Source organism: Hyalella azteca, unplaced genomic scaffold, assembly GCF_000764305.2.
Source record: "Hyalella azteca isolate HAZT.00-mixed unplaced genomic scaffold, Hazt_2.0.2 contig4339, whole genome shotgun sequence".
Lineage (NCBI taxonomy): Eukaryota > Metazoa > Arthropoda > Malacostraca > Amphipoda > Hyalellidae > Hyalella > Hyalella azteca.
In genome coordinates this window covers 1-14,233 of record NW_025934558.1, presented here as the reverse complement: position 1 = coordinate 14,233, position 14,233 = coordinate 1, and the positions used below count along the sequence as shown (strand labels likewise).

The following is a 14,233-nucleotide window of genomic DNA, read 5'->3' as shown; positions in this document are numbered from 1 at the left end:
CTGCACTACGCGCCAGCAACAATGAAATGTCACAAAGTGTTGCCATATTTATTTAAAAGCCTTTAGAATGCAAACCTACCAAATCCCTATATTCAGATGCTGTGTGTGACTAAATTTGGCACGTTGTGAGACAAATTCTGGCTGCACTTCAAACTCTACTAATACGTTATTACGACATCCTTGTGTTCAAATTCCGATCGCTGTGTGAGCTGTATTGGAATACATCATGGCTTTGAATTAGAACACTATTGAATATTGAACACTACTTAATTAGGCTTTCAATTAACAGCTATTAAACTTTTAATTAAGAAAATTTTAATTTTTGCACACAGCTTGGAACGAGCTGTGTGTGTCCAATTCAAGTTGTGTCGAATTAGTTTTTATGTGTCTAAATCCGCTTCTTAAGTTAATCATCTATTAATTTATTTACTACTTGAAATCAGCAAATACAAGTATATATATACTTAAAGGATTCCTAATATATTCAGACATATTTAAAAGTCTCAAACCATATTATTCTTTTTACACAAACAGTTTATCAGTATTTGGTAGAGCAGGGTCGACTATCAACTTTGACACATTTTCGATGATCTCACTGGGTGGCATGCACTGTCTCTCTTTGGATCTTGACATTTTCCCACCAGACAGCCCAAACCTAGTGTTTTGGCAATAGTTTGGCGCGCAAAGGTATGACCTATTTCAGCCATCAACGAATGGGTGGAACTAAGACAAAGCTTAATATAAAGGAAAAACTTGAGATTTGTCGGAATTACCCACGATGTCGGAATATACCACGTTTACCCTACATAATCAACATACTACTATATAACTATTCACAATTCTATTGATTAGTTCAAACTTCAAGTTAGTTGTAACTTGTAAGTTCACAAATGATACTGTGGTATGTGGTTTCCTTAAGGCTTTTGACTTCTGAGCCTATTGTAAATACTTAGATGCATTCTTTTTCAACAAGGTAAACATACATTTGAATTTGAGTCAGAAAGTCATATATGACCATTGGTTTTTGTTTGAGACAACGTTATCATGCCTCTGCCAATTGCCAATAATCTATCATTATGTGTGTAGCATTATCCTCTATAATGCATGCAAATTAATTTAAATATGATAATTTAGATGAAAGTTTTGATGTGGGCTATGAAATCAATAATCTTTCCCCATCTTTTAAAAGATGGAAGTACCAGTACTAGTACCTACTCAATTATTCAAGTTAACCTAATTGAATGGAATTAAATTGAATGTTAGATTGTTACTCGTTACATTTGTATGTAAATGAATGTAATTTGTATGTAAATATGAATTGTACGAAAAATTTTAATCATAGTGACTGCATTTAATAAAGTCTCCAAGTGCAAAATTTTAAAAAATATAACTCCGCACTCACTGCAGTGAGTGACAGAGAGCGCATTTACTCGTTGACAAAAACTTGAGGTCACGGACGGACGGACAGGAGAGACAGACAGACAGACAGATGGACATGGCAAACACAATAGTGCATTTTTTCCATAAATGAGAAAATGTGCTAAAAATACAGGAGTAAATATATCTTATGATATTTTTTTTTACTGACTTCAAAAGTTAAATTTCTGCTTGTTTCTATGCTTGTCTAAAAAGGGCTAATGCAAAGTTTCACTCAGTTTTTGTCTAAAAAGTTAATAAATTTATTTAAATGGCAACATCATCATTGGATTCTGCAGTTACAATTTCTGCTTTAACCTCAAATTACCCTATTGATAAAAACTCTGCAAATGGAGAATTATTATCTCCATTGGACTTCGACTTTGACAATTTAACATCTTTGAAGGATATTGAAGATGCCTATAACAAGCTCTGCATTGAAGAGGTTAGTGTAAGAAATAAACCATTAAAGCTGCAATCCAGAATTTAATAAGTTTCAAAAATTCATATTCTTACAACTTAATCATTTTGCACAATTTGGTAACTATTTTATGCATACTTTTAAATGTACGTATGTACTAATGAATGTTTCTGTAAAGACACGCAGTAACTAAAATGTTGATACATCTTCATTTGCAGAAACGCATTGATGAACGACTGGATTGGAGTGTGGCTAACAGACATCAATTAGAAGCTCGTCTTGCTCAGGTATTAACTTCTGAATGGTTTGATTATACTTGTCACTTGTTCTTGTGTCCAAATATCTCAAGCCTTACAGTATTTCGAGAACAAAGACTGCATTTTGAAATAAGTTTCTACTCGCCAGGTCTCAAAGCTACTGCCATCTTTGCAAGTAGTTTATAATGATGCTTGCCAGCTTCAGAACACTATTGCCAGCACTCAGCAACTTGCAACTGCTGTGTCAGCAAGGGTGCGCAAGCTTGACACAGCAAAGGTAATACAAAGTTTTGTTTGTATGAATTCACTTGTAATGTTTTTCAGAATAGACCGTTTGTACTAATTAATGTTCACTGATACTTTTTGTCTGATATCTTGCTCATCTATTATTTTTGAAATGGTACCTACTATCCTTGATTATATATTGTTATGTGTATTGCTTTGTTAGAGTCATATTTATTTAGATGATTACTGCTGACAATACCATGAAGATACTTTGTATGTCAGCAAAGTGTTGTTGAGGTACAAAGGCGGGTGGCAGATCTTCTGGACTTGGAAGGATGTGCTGGAGGTGTGGCTACAGCTCTCGTCTCAGAAGGTATACTTAAAAATTAGAATGAACTAGAATTAAGTTTATTGAATAATTTTTAAATAAATTTAGTGGAAAAGTTTTTTAAATGAGCAATTACGGTACTATTCACATCTATGTTTGATTTTGACTTATTTATTAAAACTTAGGTTAAAAGTTTTTCATGGCACAGCTTAAACTATTTTGCACTAAATCTAGACCCAAAGCTGCTTGCTTAGAATACCTATATTTTCTATCATGAAAGTAACAAATAAAAAACCTTGTGTTCTTTACATTCAGAGATGCAAGAAAACCATACTGAACATTCTAACAATTTTGTATACCTGTCAACAACAATAATTCATTTATTTTTTCAGATTATGAAACAGCAGCTGCTCACATACACAGATTTCTTGCAATGGATGAGACTCTTCTACTCCATTCTGCTGCTGCAAACTCAACAGGCAAGGTTTTATTATTTTTTCTTGCTTATATCGATACATAAAAGATATAGGTACATATGACTGCCAATTAAAATCATGCATTTGGTTGTTTTTGTCAAACCAAAATCAATCTTTATAGCTAAAACAATCATAACATGCAACATTCCTAATCTAACCTTGTTGAGGCAGAGTTGATTATGTTGATATCATCAATCAAGACACCGTACAGTGGTCACTTATTTATATGCAATACTATTTGTTCACACTCCTACACTCTCCCCGTCCTATGAAACGAATGATTTGTTTTTTATCTCAATTTGTTGTTACTGTACACAATTTAAGGAAGTGGCAGCATCGAGACATGGTTTGAGAAGCTGCGAGAAGCTGAGACACAGCTCAGTGCCCTCATCGAACGCCGCTTTGATGAAGCGGTCACCTCCCAAGACTCCGCCAGTGTTGATAGATTTTTCAAGCTCTTCCCCTTGCTTAACCGCAAGCAGCAAGGACTGCTCAAGTTTTCAGCCTTCTTATGTGAAAAAGTGCGTGAATATAAATGAATTTAGTCATTTAAATTTATATTATGTTGTTGTGGTTAGGCAGTATTGCCTCAATATTTTTTGCATTATTATTATCATCCAGATCTTGTCAATGTTTTCGTCCTAAATTGGTGTGATAGGATTGAGTTTCTATTGAAGATAATTTCTCAAGTCAATTTAAGTAATCACTAAATTAGCAAAGCATAAATTATCACTAAGAATTATTTTATTTCTTGTTATTCGACTGGATTCCATACCTACTTAAATTTTCAAAATGTTAATTTTTCTCTCTTCTAACTCTTATGCATTTCGCGACACTTTATCGCAAATTCCCGCTGCTCCCTGCTGATTTTAAAAATAATTTTGCTGACTATAAGTATTTTTTTAAATATTTGAAATATTTTCACTGATTTTCGCTGTTCTCTGCTGAGTTATCAGATCCAGGAGACGGGAGAAGCGGTGCTGACGCGCTGCCGCTCGTGCAGCAGCAACAACAAGCGGGCACACGTCATGTGGGCAGACGCAGCCACCGAACTCTTCGAGACGGTCGCGCGCATCATCGAAGTGCGCCAGCCTATCATCGAGACGTACTACGGTGAGCTCATTTTTAGCGCATTTTCTCATTTAAAAAATACAATATTGTGCTCGCCATGTCCGTCTGTCTGTCCGTCTATTTGTCCGTCCGTGACTTCACGTTCTAGTCGACGAGAAAATGCGCTCTCTGTCACTCACTGCAGTGAGTACTGAGTTATATTTTTTAAGCCGTTGACCTAGAGTAGTAGCATCTTAACTGTCAACTCGACCTAACGCAGTATCGATTTTATAAATATTGAGATACATTTTGTAATGTATTTGGACGATTCTTAGTACAAATAACTTTCTTAGCAAGACACGGGCAGTTAGCTGAGGTAGTACAGTGACTATTATCACCAGAAATAATTTTGTGAGCAGGGCCCGGGCAGCTGGCGGTGGTGGTGCAGGAGCTGGTGAGGGAGACGGACCGACAAGCTGGTCGCCTCATCGCTGAGATGCGAGCGCACCGCCGACTTGATGCCCTCACAACCGCAGTTTCCGAGTCGCTCAGGTTCGCTTCTAATGACCAATATATGTAGTTGCTCTCTATTTTTGCTACCTAAAAGCCAACCTCGGACAATAATTACGTTATTGCTTTCATTTGAAATTTTTTATTTATTAGTGTCAGCCAGAAGAGCCGAAGAGTACAAGTGGGCCTATATCTGTACTCTCTGTAGCAAGACTAGCCGTTAGTTTCTGAAGCGCGTTTAGTTTCCTGTAATTTTCGATGTCTACTTCAAGTGACATTGAAGAAACAGTATCCAGTATTAAATTAATTGTTCTTAAGCATAACGGCTCTCAAGGGCATTGTTCCTAGCGCTTTACCATAAAGCTCGCAGTAACTGACTGTGGGTCTCAGTTGTGAGCAGTTTTGTAGGAAGGAATCCCTTCTTTCCATTTCGTTGGGGTAGTATTTGTATCTCTCGTATTATTTGTATCACTCAGTTATTCTGATGTTGCTTCGTTCTCACCTAGTCTCAATGTTCACCGTTGTGAGTTGTCAATGATTTTGTGTTAGAAGTTTGTAATGATATATGATATTATAATCTTGATGGTTTGGTCGTTTTTACGTCTTTTAGTTAATGAAGTAGCATAGCAGCTGCGGTAGTAAACGACTTCAGTTCAGTACGAATGTACTCAGTACTGTACTGTAATAAACGAATGTACTCAGTTCAGGGAAATTTATATTCCAGCGCCTGTCATTCTAGCATTTTATTCTATTCATGCTATCCATTATTTATTTTTATAGGTACTTGTTAGTTATTTTTTTAATCATACTGATTCTCCCTCGTTATTGCAGCAACAACGGCCCCATGTACAACATCAGCAGCAGTATTAGTTATTTTTTTCAGTTCATACTGATTCTCCCTCGTTATTGCAGCAACAACGGCCCCATGTACAACACCAGCAGCAGTGGCGGGCCTGGAGGTAGTGGTGACTCGTACAGCTCGGCGCCCGCACTGCTAGACCCGCGGTCGCTGGACACGCTGCTGGGAGAACTCACGCTACTCAACGCCCGCGCCGACCTCTTCCTGCGCTTCATGAAGCGCCGCGTCGCGGTCTGTAGAAATGCTCTTTAGAAATAAAGATTTTGTTAGTAGAAAAAAATTGTTTGCAAATAAAGATTTTGTTAGTAGAAAAAAATTGTTTAGAAATAAAGAGTTTGTTAGTAGAAAAAAATTGTTTAGAAATAAAGAGTTTGTTATAAATTTTTAGACAAATTTCAAAATGTTTTCACTGTTATAAGTTTCAAGCAAAGACTTATCAGTCTTCGTTGCTAAGCAGTTTGCTATTCTAATGCACTTTTTGTTTAGTAATTTTGCATGTTCGTGAATATAAAAATGAAATGTTTGGAACAGTTCTCTTATTATTTATATCCAAGATTTTTCTGTTCTGGAACTGTTTACTTCGATTTTCTGTTTTTTTCTTTTTTCTAACATTAACTTCTCGATTATTATCTTTTTCTCAGGCTGACCTAGAGGCTTCAATTGTTGATCCTGACGATCTCAACAGACAAGTGAGTTATTTTTTAATACTGAGCAAAGCGAATAATAACATTGTGGAAAGAATAGGTTTACTTTAAATCGATTTCACTTCTGGTATTGTCAAGATTTTAATGTTGTCATGGAGAAAGATTTCCTCGATGAGCTCGTTCAAGAGTTCGTGTAATTATTTTTCTACGAATGTAATGTTGATGCAGTCCAATCTCTAATTAGTTCAAATCTTTAATTTTGAGGCCTTCGTACAAGTCGCCTGCTTAGTTTCATTCCCTATAAAAATCTTCCAAATGAACACACAAAGTAAACATTTTAATCTATATCCCATTCTAACCAAAAACAGAACATAGGTCTTCAAGGTTACGGCTGGAGGAATAGATTTGCTATACTTTACAGTTGAGCGCGGTTCTGTCCCTCCGAGTTGCCGCATACATTTTAATCTTGACCAGCATACAGCAGGATCTTTTGGGACTGTATTGCCACCGTAATTTCATGTCGAATACCAGCAGCGTTACCGTACTATATAACTGAAAAACAATGGCACTATCACTCACTGAGCAAGATGACAGTTTATCACCCGATGATCAAAGTAAATACATTATTTATTAAGTCATGGTGTCAGACAGATGGCTGATATGAATAATTGATTTATTTACTCACGCTAACAGCTGACCGACGTTGAGCGTAAGATGAACAGATGCCAAGTAGCATGCGACATGGCCGCGGTGTTGGGTCAGTATACAATACTGGAGCAGTATTACCTCAACCAGTCATTTGCTAAAGCGCTCTCTATGGACACGACCATCACTGCTTCCTCAGACTCCTGTGAGTGATGGCTGCTGCTGCTGGCGTGAGCAGATTTAATTATAAGCTTGTTTTAATTAGATATTTCGATTTGTTTTTCGGCTTTCGTGGAATTTTTTTCCCGATTTTTATATAAAATGTTAACGAAATTTCCACCATTAAAGCGAATTTTTATTCGTGTACTTATGAATAGGTATTTTTCTGCATTGTGAAATAAACTGGTATTTATACTTTTTAATTTTATAATTGGGCGTTGTGGATCAACTTCAATTTTATCGAGAGGCGAATTTATTCCAACGTTCTCGGTATGGATGCGATAATAGATCCTACATTTTTGATTGCTGATATGTTGATCCCACAAGAATATTAAATTTGTACTTACTGTTGGTTATAACGTACATCTTCTTCTTGTTAAGCATCTGTTGGTGACGCTGGAGACCAAAACTGCGCGCCCGTATCGTCCATCGTCGATGACGCTTTCTTCATCATCAAAAAGAGCGTCCGGTGAGCTAAAGATTACATTTTTAGGAGCCTGTGTTATTTCTTTGCTCATTGCTATGTAAATTACTGCTTGTCAAAAACGAAATCCACACCAAAACTGAAATCATTTCTTTAAGTTCTAATATTTTTGCTTAAAAACAGAAAGGCACATTGCTTTATCGTAGCCACCCATACATTTCAATCGCTTAATTTAAATATTATATATCACTGAATAAAAAGTGAACGTCGTGAGTGGTTCAATGTATTCCAGTAAGTAAACGTTAAAGTTACGAGTATATTAGTTAATTTAAGTGGGTAAAAGAGCACGTTAGAAGTAAGCAAATGCGTTTTTGCAGTCGCGCGATCGCGTCGAGCAGCCCCGACGGGGTGTGCGCAGTTCTCAACCACGCCGTGACGCTGCTGGAGACGCAGCTCGCTGCTGGCTTCCAGCACACGCTGCGCCGAGGCTTTCCTGCGCAGGGATATTATGATATTGCCCAGGTCAGCCGTTATTTTCATCCGTTGTGTCTCTCATATCGTTACTTTCTTCCGTTGTGTCTCTCATATCGTTACTTTCTTCCTTTGTATCTCTCATATTATTGCTTTTGTCCGTTGTCTCTTTCATTTTGCTACTTTCATCCGTTGTGTCTTTCGTATCGTTACTTTCTTCCTTTGTATCTCTCATATTGTTACTTTTATACGTTGTTTTTCATATCGTTACCTTCATCTACTGTGTCAATTATATCGTTACTTTCATCCGTTGTACATCTCAGGCGTTATTTCATCCTTTATATCCCCCATTATGTTACATCTGTTGCATCTCTCATGTCGCAGGTTATATGCTTTGTATCTCTATGAAAACAATCAATTTAAGACTTGGATGGGTATTGCTTTATCATTTTGTATGAGAATATGCCTAAGTCAAATCATTAAAAATTAGGTTTTGTTTCATTAATTTATATTTCGTGTACAACAGGCGTATTCGGCTATTCAGAGTTCACTGCAGACCGGCAAACTGCAAGGCAGCAGCGCGGACTCCGAACAACTCCGGCAAACGTTTTTGGTAATTTTTATCAAATTTGTTATTCAATTAACAAGTGTTAACGTAATTACTTGACGCTTTAGCTCGCTGTAACCTCATCACAGATTTTGTTCAATGTTATATTTCAGCCATGAATTCCGAGATCCATTTTTTTATCGAATGAAACGAGAAAAAAATACTGTTATCAAAAATCATACGTAAGTAGTCTCGTGAGTAAATTATTTGGAGTGAGCAGTTTCTTTGTTCAATAATTAACAAGCGCCTAATCATTAATGAGTGCTTACTCGATCAAATATCAGGTAGAATGACCAGCAAGGCTGGTCGAGGAGACTGTTTGAAGCCTGTGCCTGTTTCTCGAGCTACTTATTTTCTTATCGTCAAACATGATCATAAATAATGGTAGTTGACTTAAAACAAGAGTGATCCTAAATTATTGATTTGATCAACGTTTAGTGTATAGTAAAATTTTAATGTATGCATTCAGACGGCGCTGAACAGCGCAGAGACGAGTCAGCGGCATGTGGGCAGCTTGGAGAGCGCGCTGCAGGAAGCTGTCAGCTCGAACATGACGTCGCTCAGCTCAAATAGCACTGATAAAATACAGTCTTGCTTTGGTATTATGCTCTCCTCTCAAACTAAAATAAACCATCTAAAATGTGTTCATGTTTAGAAATGCAATATTTATACTTCTGAAAATCTTTGAGGATAGTAGTTAAGAACTTTGAAGTTCAAGCAAAAATTTGTGCTACATAGGTCTTACATTTGTCACTTTCATTCCCATTAAACCAAACAAATTAGTCTAGACAGAAGGCTAAGTACAGTTATACGGTTCAATTATTTTCTCGAGTTAACGAACTTCAAGCGTTGTGTGTCACGGCTCTTGATTCAAAATATGTTGCCTTGATTGTAGTGCTGTTCGTTTGATTGTGTGCTGGTTGCTTGAATTGTTGATGATTAAACCTGTGTTTGATCATGCGTTTAATTGTTTGCGTAATTGTTTATTTTAAGAGGACCGACGCATCTCTATAAAAAAAACGACGTTTATTAAACACGCTTTAACAATTACGACGCACCTCTTTAACAATTACGACGTTTATTAAACACGCTTTAACAATTACGACGCACCTCCATAACAACTGTTTATTTGCAGGAGACCTGCGTAACTGCGGGGTGCGACTGCAGGCGGTGACGGAGTTGGGTCTCAACCAACTGCGCGCCACGGCGGTGAAGCCGCGCGTCAAGTCCTGGATGGCGGCCTTCACCGGCGCGTCCTATGACATCACAGAGGTGACGTTCATCTTACTCATGCCTTTTATTTCCTTCTACTTCAAAAATAGATTATGGAAATACAGCAAAAATAATGTTCTCGATATAGCTTGACAAATTATTCCACGTTGTCAGCTGATAATGATTTGATTGTGCAGTATGTTATTAGAAAAATCTTGCTTAGGTGAGTTAGGTGAGTTTTTTTTCCTTGGGAATAATGTTATCCGCGGCGCATACCAACTATTAGTTGCCTTAGCCCAAGCATTTCGTAACTTTATCTTTACGTAATTAGGATATAGGTAGAGTTTACATACCTACGTTTCTTCATCATTTGAAGTTGGCCTTTTCTCGTCTAAAGTCTTGTTTACTTTCACTTTTCAGAGGCATTTTTCCTGAATGCATCAGCTCTAAGTTTGTGGAGTCTGACTGCGGTTCTCAGTTGCAGAGTTAACGTTCTGTGTTGGCAGGATTCTTTGCACCTTCTTTCTTTCTACGAGTATATGTTGCGGGTGGCCAACCTGAACGCCTTTCTTTTGATGGCTCATTGTTTCTGCGTCTTTGTGCATTGCTAACGTCGCTTCAATGCCCCGGAAACTTGAGACCGTCCATCTTCAGTGTTGGTGATTTTCATATGTCAAAATTTGTAAAGTTGAAGCGCTTTACCTGCGTTGGCGATGACCGTCTTCAACTTAGTCTAAACTGACGAGAAATATCTTGTTACTTATAGATAGTAAATTTCATGCAATTTCTCATAGTATACATTTAATGTACCTACTATCTAATCCGATTCGTTAAATTTACTTATGACGTAAACATCTTCGTATTTTTTTCACGCTGGATCGTCTTGAAATAACGCTTTTTTGTTATAGGTATATTAATTTTTTATGACAGGCAGCAAAAAATAATATGCATTGAATAATTTCCGGAAAAATTGTTTTACGGACGCTTACATAGGTAAGGTATACATAGGACGCATCAGATTTTTAGAGTTATGGTATAGTTATAAATATAACCATTCATTTGTATAATCATAAAATACCTCTAGTTCAATAGGAACGAAACAGGAAATTTCGGTAGCGTCATCTTAGGAGGAGATACGAAGCTCTTGACCCGTTCAGCTCAACCCTGATCATGCTCGTGTGGTGACGTATTATCATGTCAACAGGAGGAGTTCTCCGGCTACGAGGCGCACGATCCGTTCAGCTCGACCCTGATCATGAACGTGTGGTGACGTATTATCATGTCAACAGGAGGAGTTTTCCGGCTACGAGGCGCACGATCCGTTCAGCTCGACCTTGATCATGAACGTGGACGGGTTGGTACGAAGCTTCCAGCCTCTGCTCACGCCTGCCAACCACGCAGCTCTCACCTCCCTCCTGGTCCATGAAGTCGCGACACACATGGAGGCCGCGATCTCCAAGATAACGTACAATAGGGTCGGTGGCAGCTATTAAAGTCACGGAAAAAGAAACAAATTTCGTGTTATTGCTTGTTTCAACATACATAAATGTATAAATTATGCAATAACTGAAAATATTTGTTAATGCCGTCACACACATGTCTGAATTGAAGGGTTTAATGAGTGTATCGACGATCGTGAAATTAAAAAGTAATGATACTTGATAATTAGATGTCTTGATCCTTGAATGTGAGTTGCTCATTTTTAAGCTGAGATTAATTCTCAAACTGGCTGAAATGATCAAAATTATACGTTAACAGCAATAATAAGCATATAATTTGATGATTAAATTATCGTCAGCTGGGGGGTCTGCTGGTGGACCGAGAGGTGCGTGCGGTGGTCGGGTATCTCTCACAGGTGGCTCAGTGGAGCGTCAGGGAACAGCTGGCACGCATAACTCAGATGGCCACCCTGCTCAACCTGGACCATCTGCACGAGGTAATATGTTACATCAATACAGGAGGTAATATGTTACATCAATACATGGGGTAATGGATTGTTACCTGTTCTGTACTCTAGTACTGTGCTCAACTCTAGTTACTTGTTCTGTAGATGCTAATAGCATTGGCGCGGATAATGCCTCGTGGAAAAAAAATTAACGCTGTCTTATGTCTCTGATGGCATCGCTCGTTACTGGATGCCCTACTGACAAAAATAGCTACAATCACGTAACTCCGTCATCCAATCACTGACGGCTTTTCAAGCAAAACCCACCAATCGCTGACAAGAAGTTGAAATATAACCGGTTATTGAACATTTGCATATTTAAGCGAGAAGAATCAATCTATTCTTTTCATATTCGATAGGAGAATATTAAAACTATAGGTAGGTCAACACTGTGAAAACTTCTCCGCGAAGAAGAAGAACTAAAGTGTTGAACTGCCGGTCTCAAACTTTGTTTTTTGATCGAGCTGCATTGAAAAATTGTTAAGTTTAAATAGCATTTAGCAGAGGTCACTTTCCCGTACTCAATGCTCAAGGCAATAATGTCACTGGATAGCTTGAATCGCATATTCACTAGAAATTTAAAAGCTTCGAAAACCCACACAAAAATTCAGCATGTTTCTATTGAAAACGTTTCGGAGTCCAGCTACTCTAGTAACTATGCTCAAGGCATAGTTACTGGTCCAGTAGTGTCCCTCAGTGGACAAAGTGCCAAATGAACCGCCGCTTCCAGGAATCAAGTGAAAATACTTTAGGCCGCATAGGACTTTGTAAGCGGAGTTGTATTTAATGCTAACGCATGGCTTGCTGGACCAGGTGGAGGAGTACAGCAGCAGCCACTCCTGGCGCCTCACCCCAGCCGAGATGAGGAAGACGCTCGCCCTCAGGTTCGTTGTGGCCAATAATTAATTTTCACTTCAAAGTGAAGAATGAAAAAAAACACGTTTCAAAGTGAAAAAAAAAAACAGGTTTTACCGCGGTTTACATTTGCGCTCATAATCTTGACTGGCAGAAAGGGTTTTATTCGGATTAATTTTAATATTATTTATTATTTAGCAAATATTTCGCATGTTTAGCGAAAAGCCAAGGATAATTTACCAGTCATTTACTTAGACGTTAAAAATTTTTCCAGTGACTTACGGGTTGAATGTGGGATTGATGATAATTGACGAGTATCCGCTATGGGTGAGTTTAATGTTATTGTCGACTATCTTTTAGGCGTGAGGTTAATGTTATTGTCGACTATCTTTTAGGCGTGAGGTTAATGTTATTGGCGAGTATCTTTTAGGCGTGAGGTTAATGTTATTGGCGAGTATCTTTTAGGTGCGAGGTTAATGTTATTGACGAGTATCTTTTAGGTGCGAGGTTAATGTTATTGTCGAGTAACTTCTAGGCGCGAGGTTAATGTTATTGGCGAGTATCTTTTAGGTGCGAGGTTAATGTTATTGACGAGTATCTTTTAGGTGCGAGGTTAATGTTATTGATGACTGCGTGATCATATAGAAATACGTTGGTCAAGCATTCTATTCCGTCTTCTAGAATTCTTGCTTCCTATTTTCAAATAATTTTTCGTGCCAATAGCGAATTTACGTCTCGTAATAATTTTTTCTTACTTCATCGCTTCAATCTTTGCAGAGCGGACTTCAAGTATGACGACATCAAGCGGCTCAAGCTATGAAGCAAAGACGTACCAAGATAGTATTTTAATTGTTATCTATCTAAAATATTTATTTCTGCTTCAGGGTAAGCTAGTGTTTCCCATGTGTTGATATTTTCTAAAAATGTATCATCTGGAGAGGAGGCATTTGCGTTTCATTCTAAACGTTTTGAATGAGCTTCAAGTTAAATACTAAATTGTGTGAATCGTGATCAACGGCTAAAGTGAACTTATTGTATTGATTGATTAAAAAGTTTAATGGAAAGTATACGGTGTTATTGACGAAAATCATCTGTGATTTACTCTCCCTTAATTTTTGGTGGAGTTCACCAAGTGAACTAAAAAAAATTTTGGGCTCTGAACGAGCGAATATCAGGTCAGGCTGACGGGACGTAGGTTGTGCCTCCGACAATGATAAGGGCGACATGGAAGAATAGAGGTATCTACCTTGACCATACCTTCCGATAACGGCAAGGTTGTACCACACGTGATTTCGTTTTAATATCGCATGATCGCAGTCTAGAATCACGTGTGCATGTCATCCAACAAGCAGGTTCATCTGATTCCGTTTATCACTTGTGCACTATAGCAAACCGCAAATTCATGTGATTCAATAAATCACGCGTGAGTGTTGACCAACACGCAGGTTCGTCATGGTACATATATATCACGGTTGCGTGTTAACCAGCACGCAGGTTCGTCATGGTAACGCGTCGGGATTACCTAATCCATCACTGAGCTTATCTTTATATTAGGTAAAGTCGACCGCTGCATTTGAACCAGCAATCTGAGTGCGGTAGATAAGACCTGGGGCAATAACCACGTCATTAAGACCTGCTCAACCAGAGACAGGATTACTAGCTAAAGCAA

General features: G+C 38.0%; 1 protein-coding gene across 2 annotated transcripts; it reads left to right on the top strand.

Annotated features, from left to right (window-relative positions):
• The first annotated feature begins 1,623 nt into the window (after nucleotides 1-1,623).
• Nucleotides 1,624-13,654, top strand: LOC108670694 (conserved oligomeric Golgi complex subunit 4). Of its 2 annotated transcripts, XM_018158181.2 has the most exons (20): nucleotides 1,624-1,861; nucleotides 2,056-2,124; nucleotides 2,243-2,371; nucleotides 2,602-2,692; nucleotides 3,040-3,126; nucleotides 3,448-3,644; nucleotides 4,080-4,236; nucleotides 4,593-4,725; nucleotides 5,596-5,773; nucleotides 6,184-6,231; nucleotides 6,880-7,036; nucleotides 7,432-7,519; nucleotides 7,852-7,996; nucleotides 8,472-8,558; nucleotides 9,022-9,151; nucleotides 9,688-9,824; nucleotides 11,054-11,239; nucleotides 11,563-11,700; nucleotides 12,523-12,593; nucleotides 13,342-13,654. In XM_018158181.2, exons 1-20 carry the CDS (start codon nucleotides 1,688-1,690, stop codon nucleotides 13,382-13,384), a joined length of 2,445 nt encoding a protein of 814 aa, XP_018013670.1. In that variant the 5' UTR covers nucleotides 1,624-1,687; the 3' UTR covers nucleotides 13,385-13,654. The 2 variants fall into 2 exon arrangements, with proteins under 2 accessions (XP_018013670.1, XP_018013671.1); XM_018158182.2 differs by lacking the exons at nucleotides 11,563-11,700; nucleotides 12,523-12,593; nucleotides 13,342-13,654 and having other exon boundaries at nucleotides 10,969-11,103.
• Nucleotides 13,655-14,233: the final 579 nt, after the last annotated feature.

Coding starts and splice junctions, on each gene's coding strand:
- LOC108670694 (XM_018158181.2), top strand. CDS start 1,688: ATGGCAACATCATCATTGGATTCTGCAGTTACAATTTCTGCTTTAACC. Junction 7,520..7,851: donor ATCATCAAAAAGAGCGTCCG/GTGAGCTAAAGA, acceptor GCGTTTTTGCAG/TCGCGCGATCGCGTCGAGCA. Junction 9,152..9,687: donor TAAAATACAGTCTTGCTTTG/GTATTATGCTCT, acceptor GTTTATTTGCAG/GAGACCTGCGTAACTGCGGG.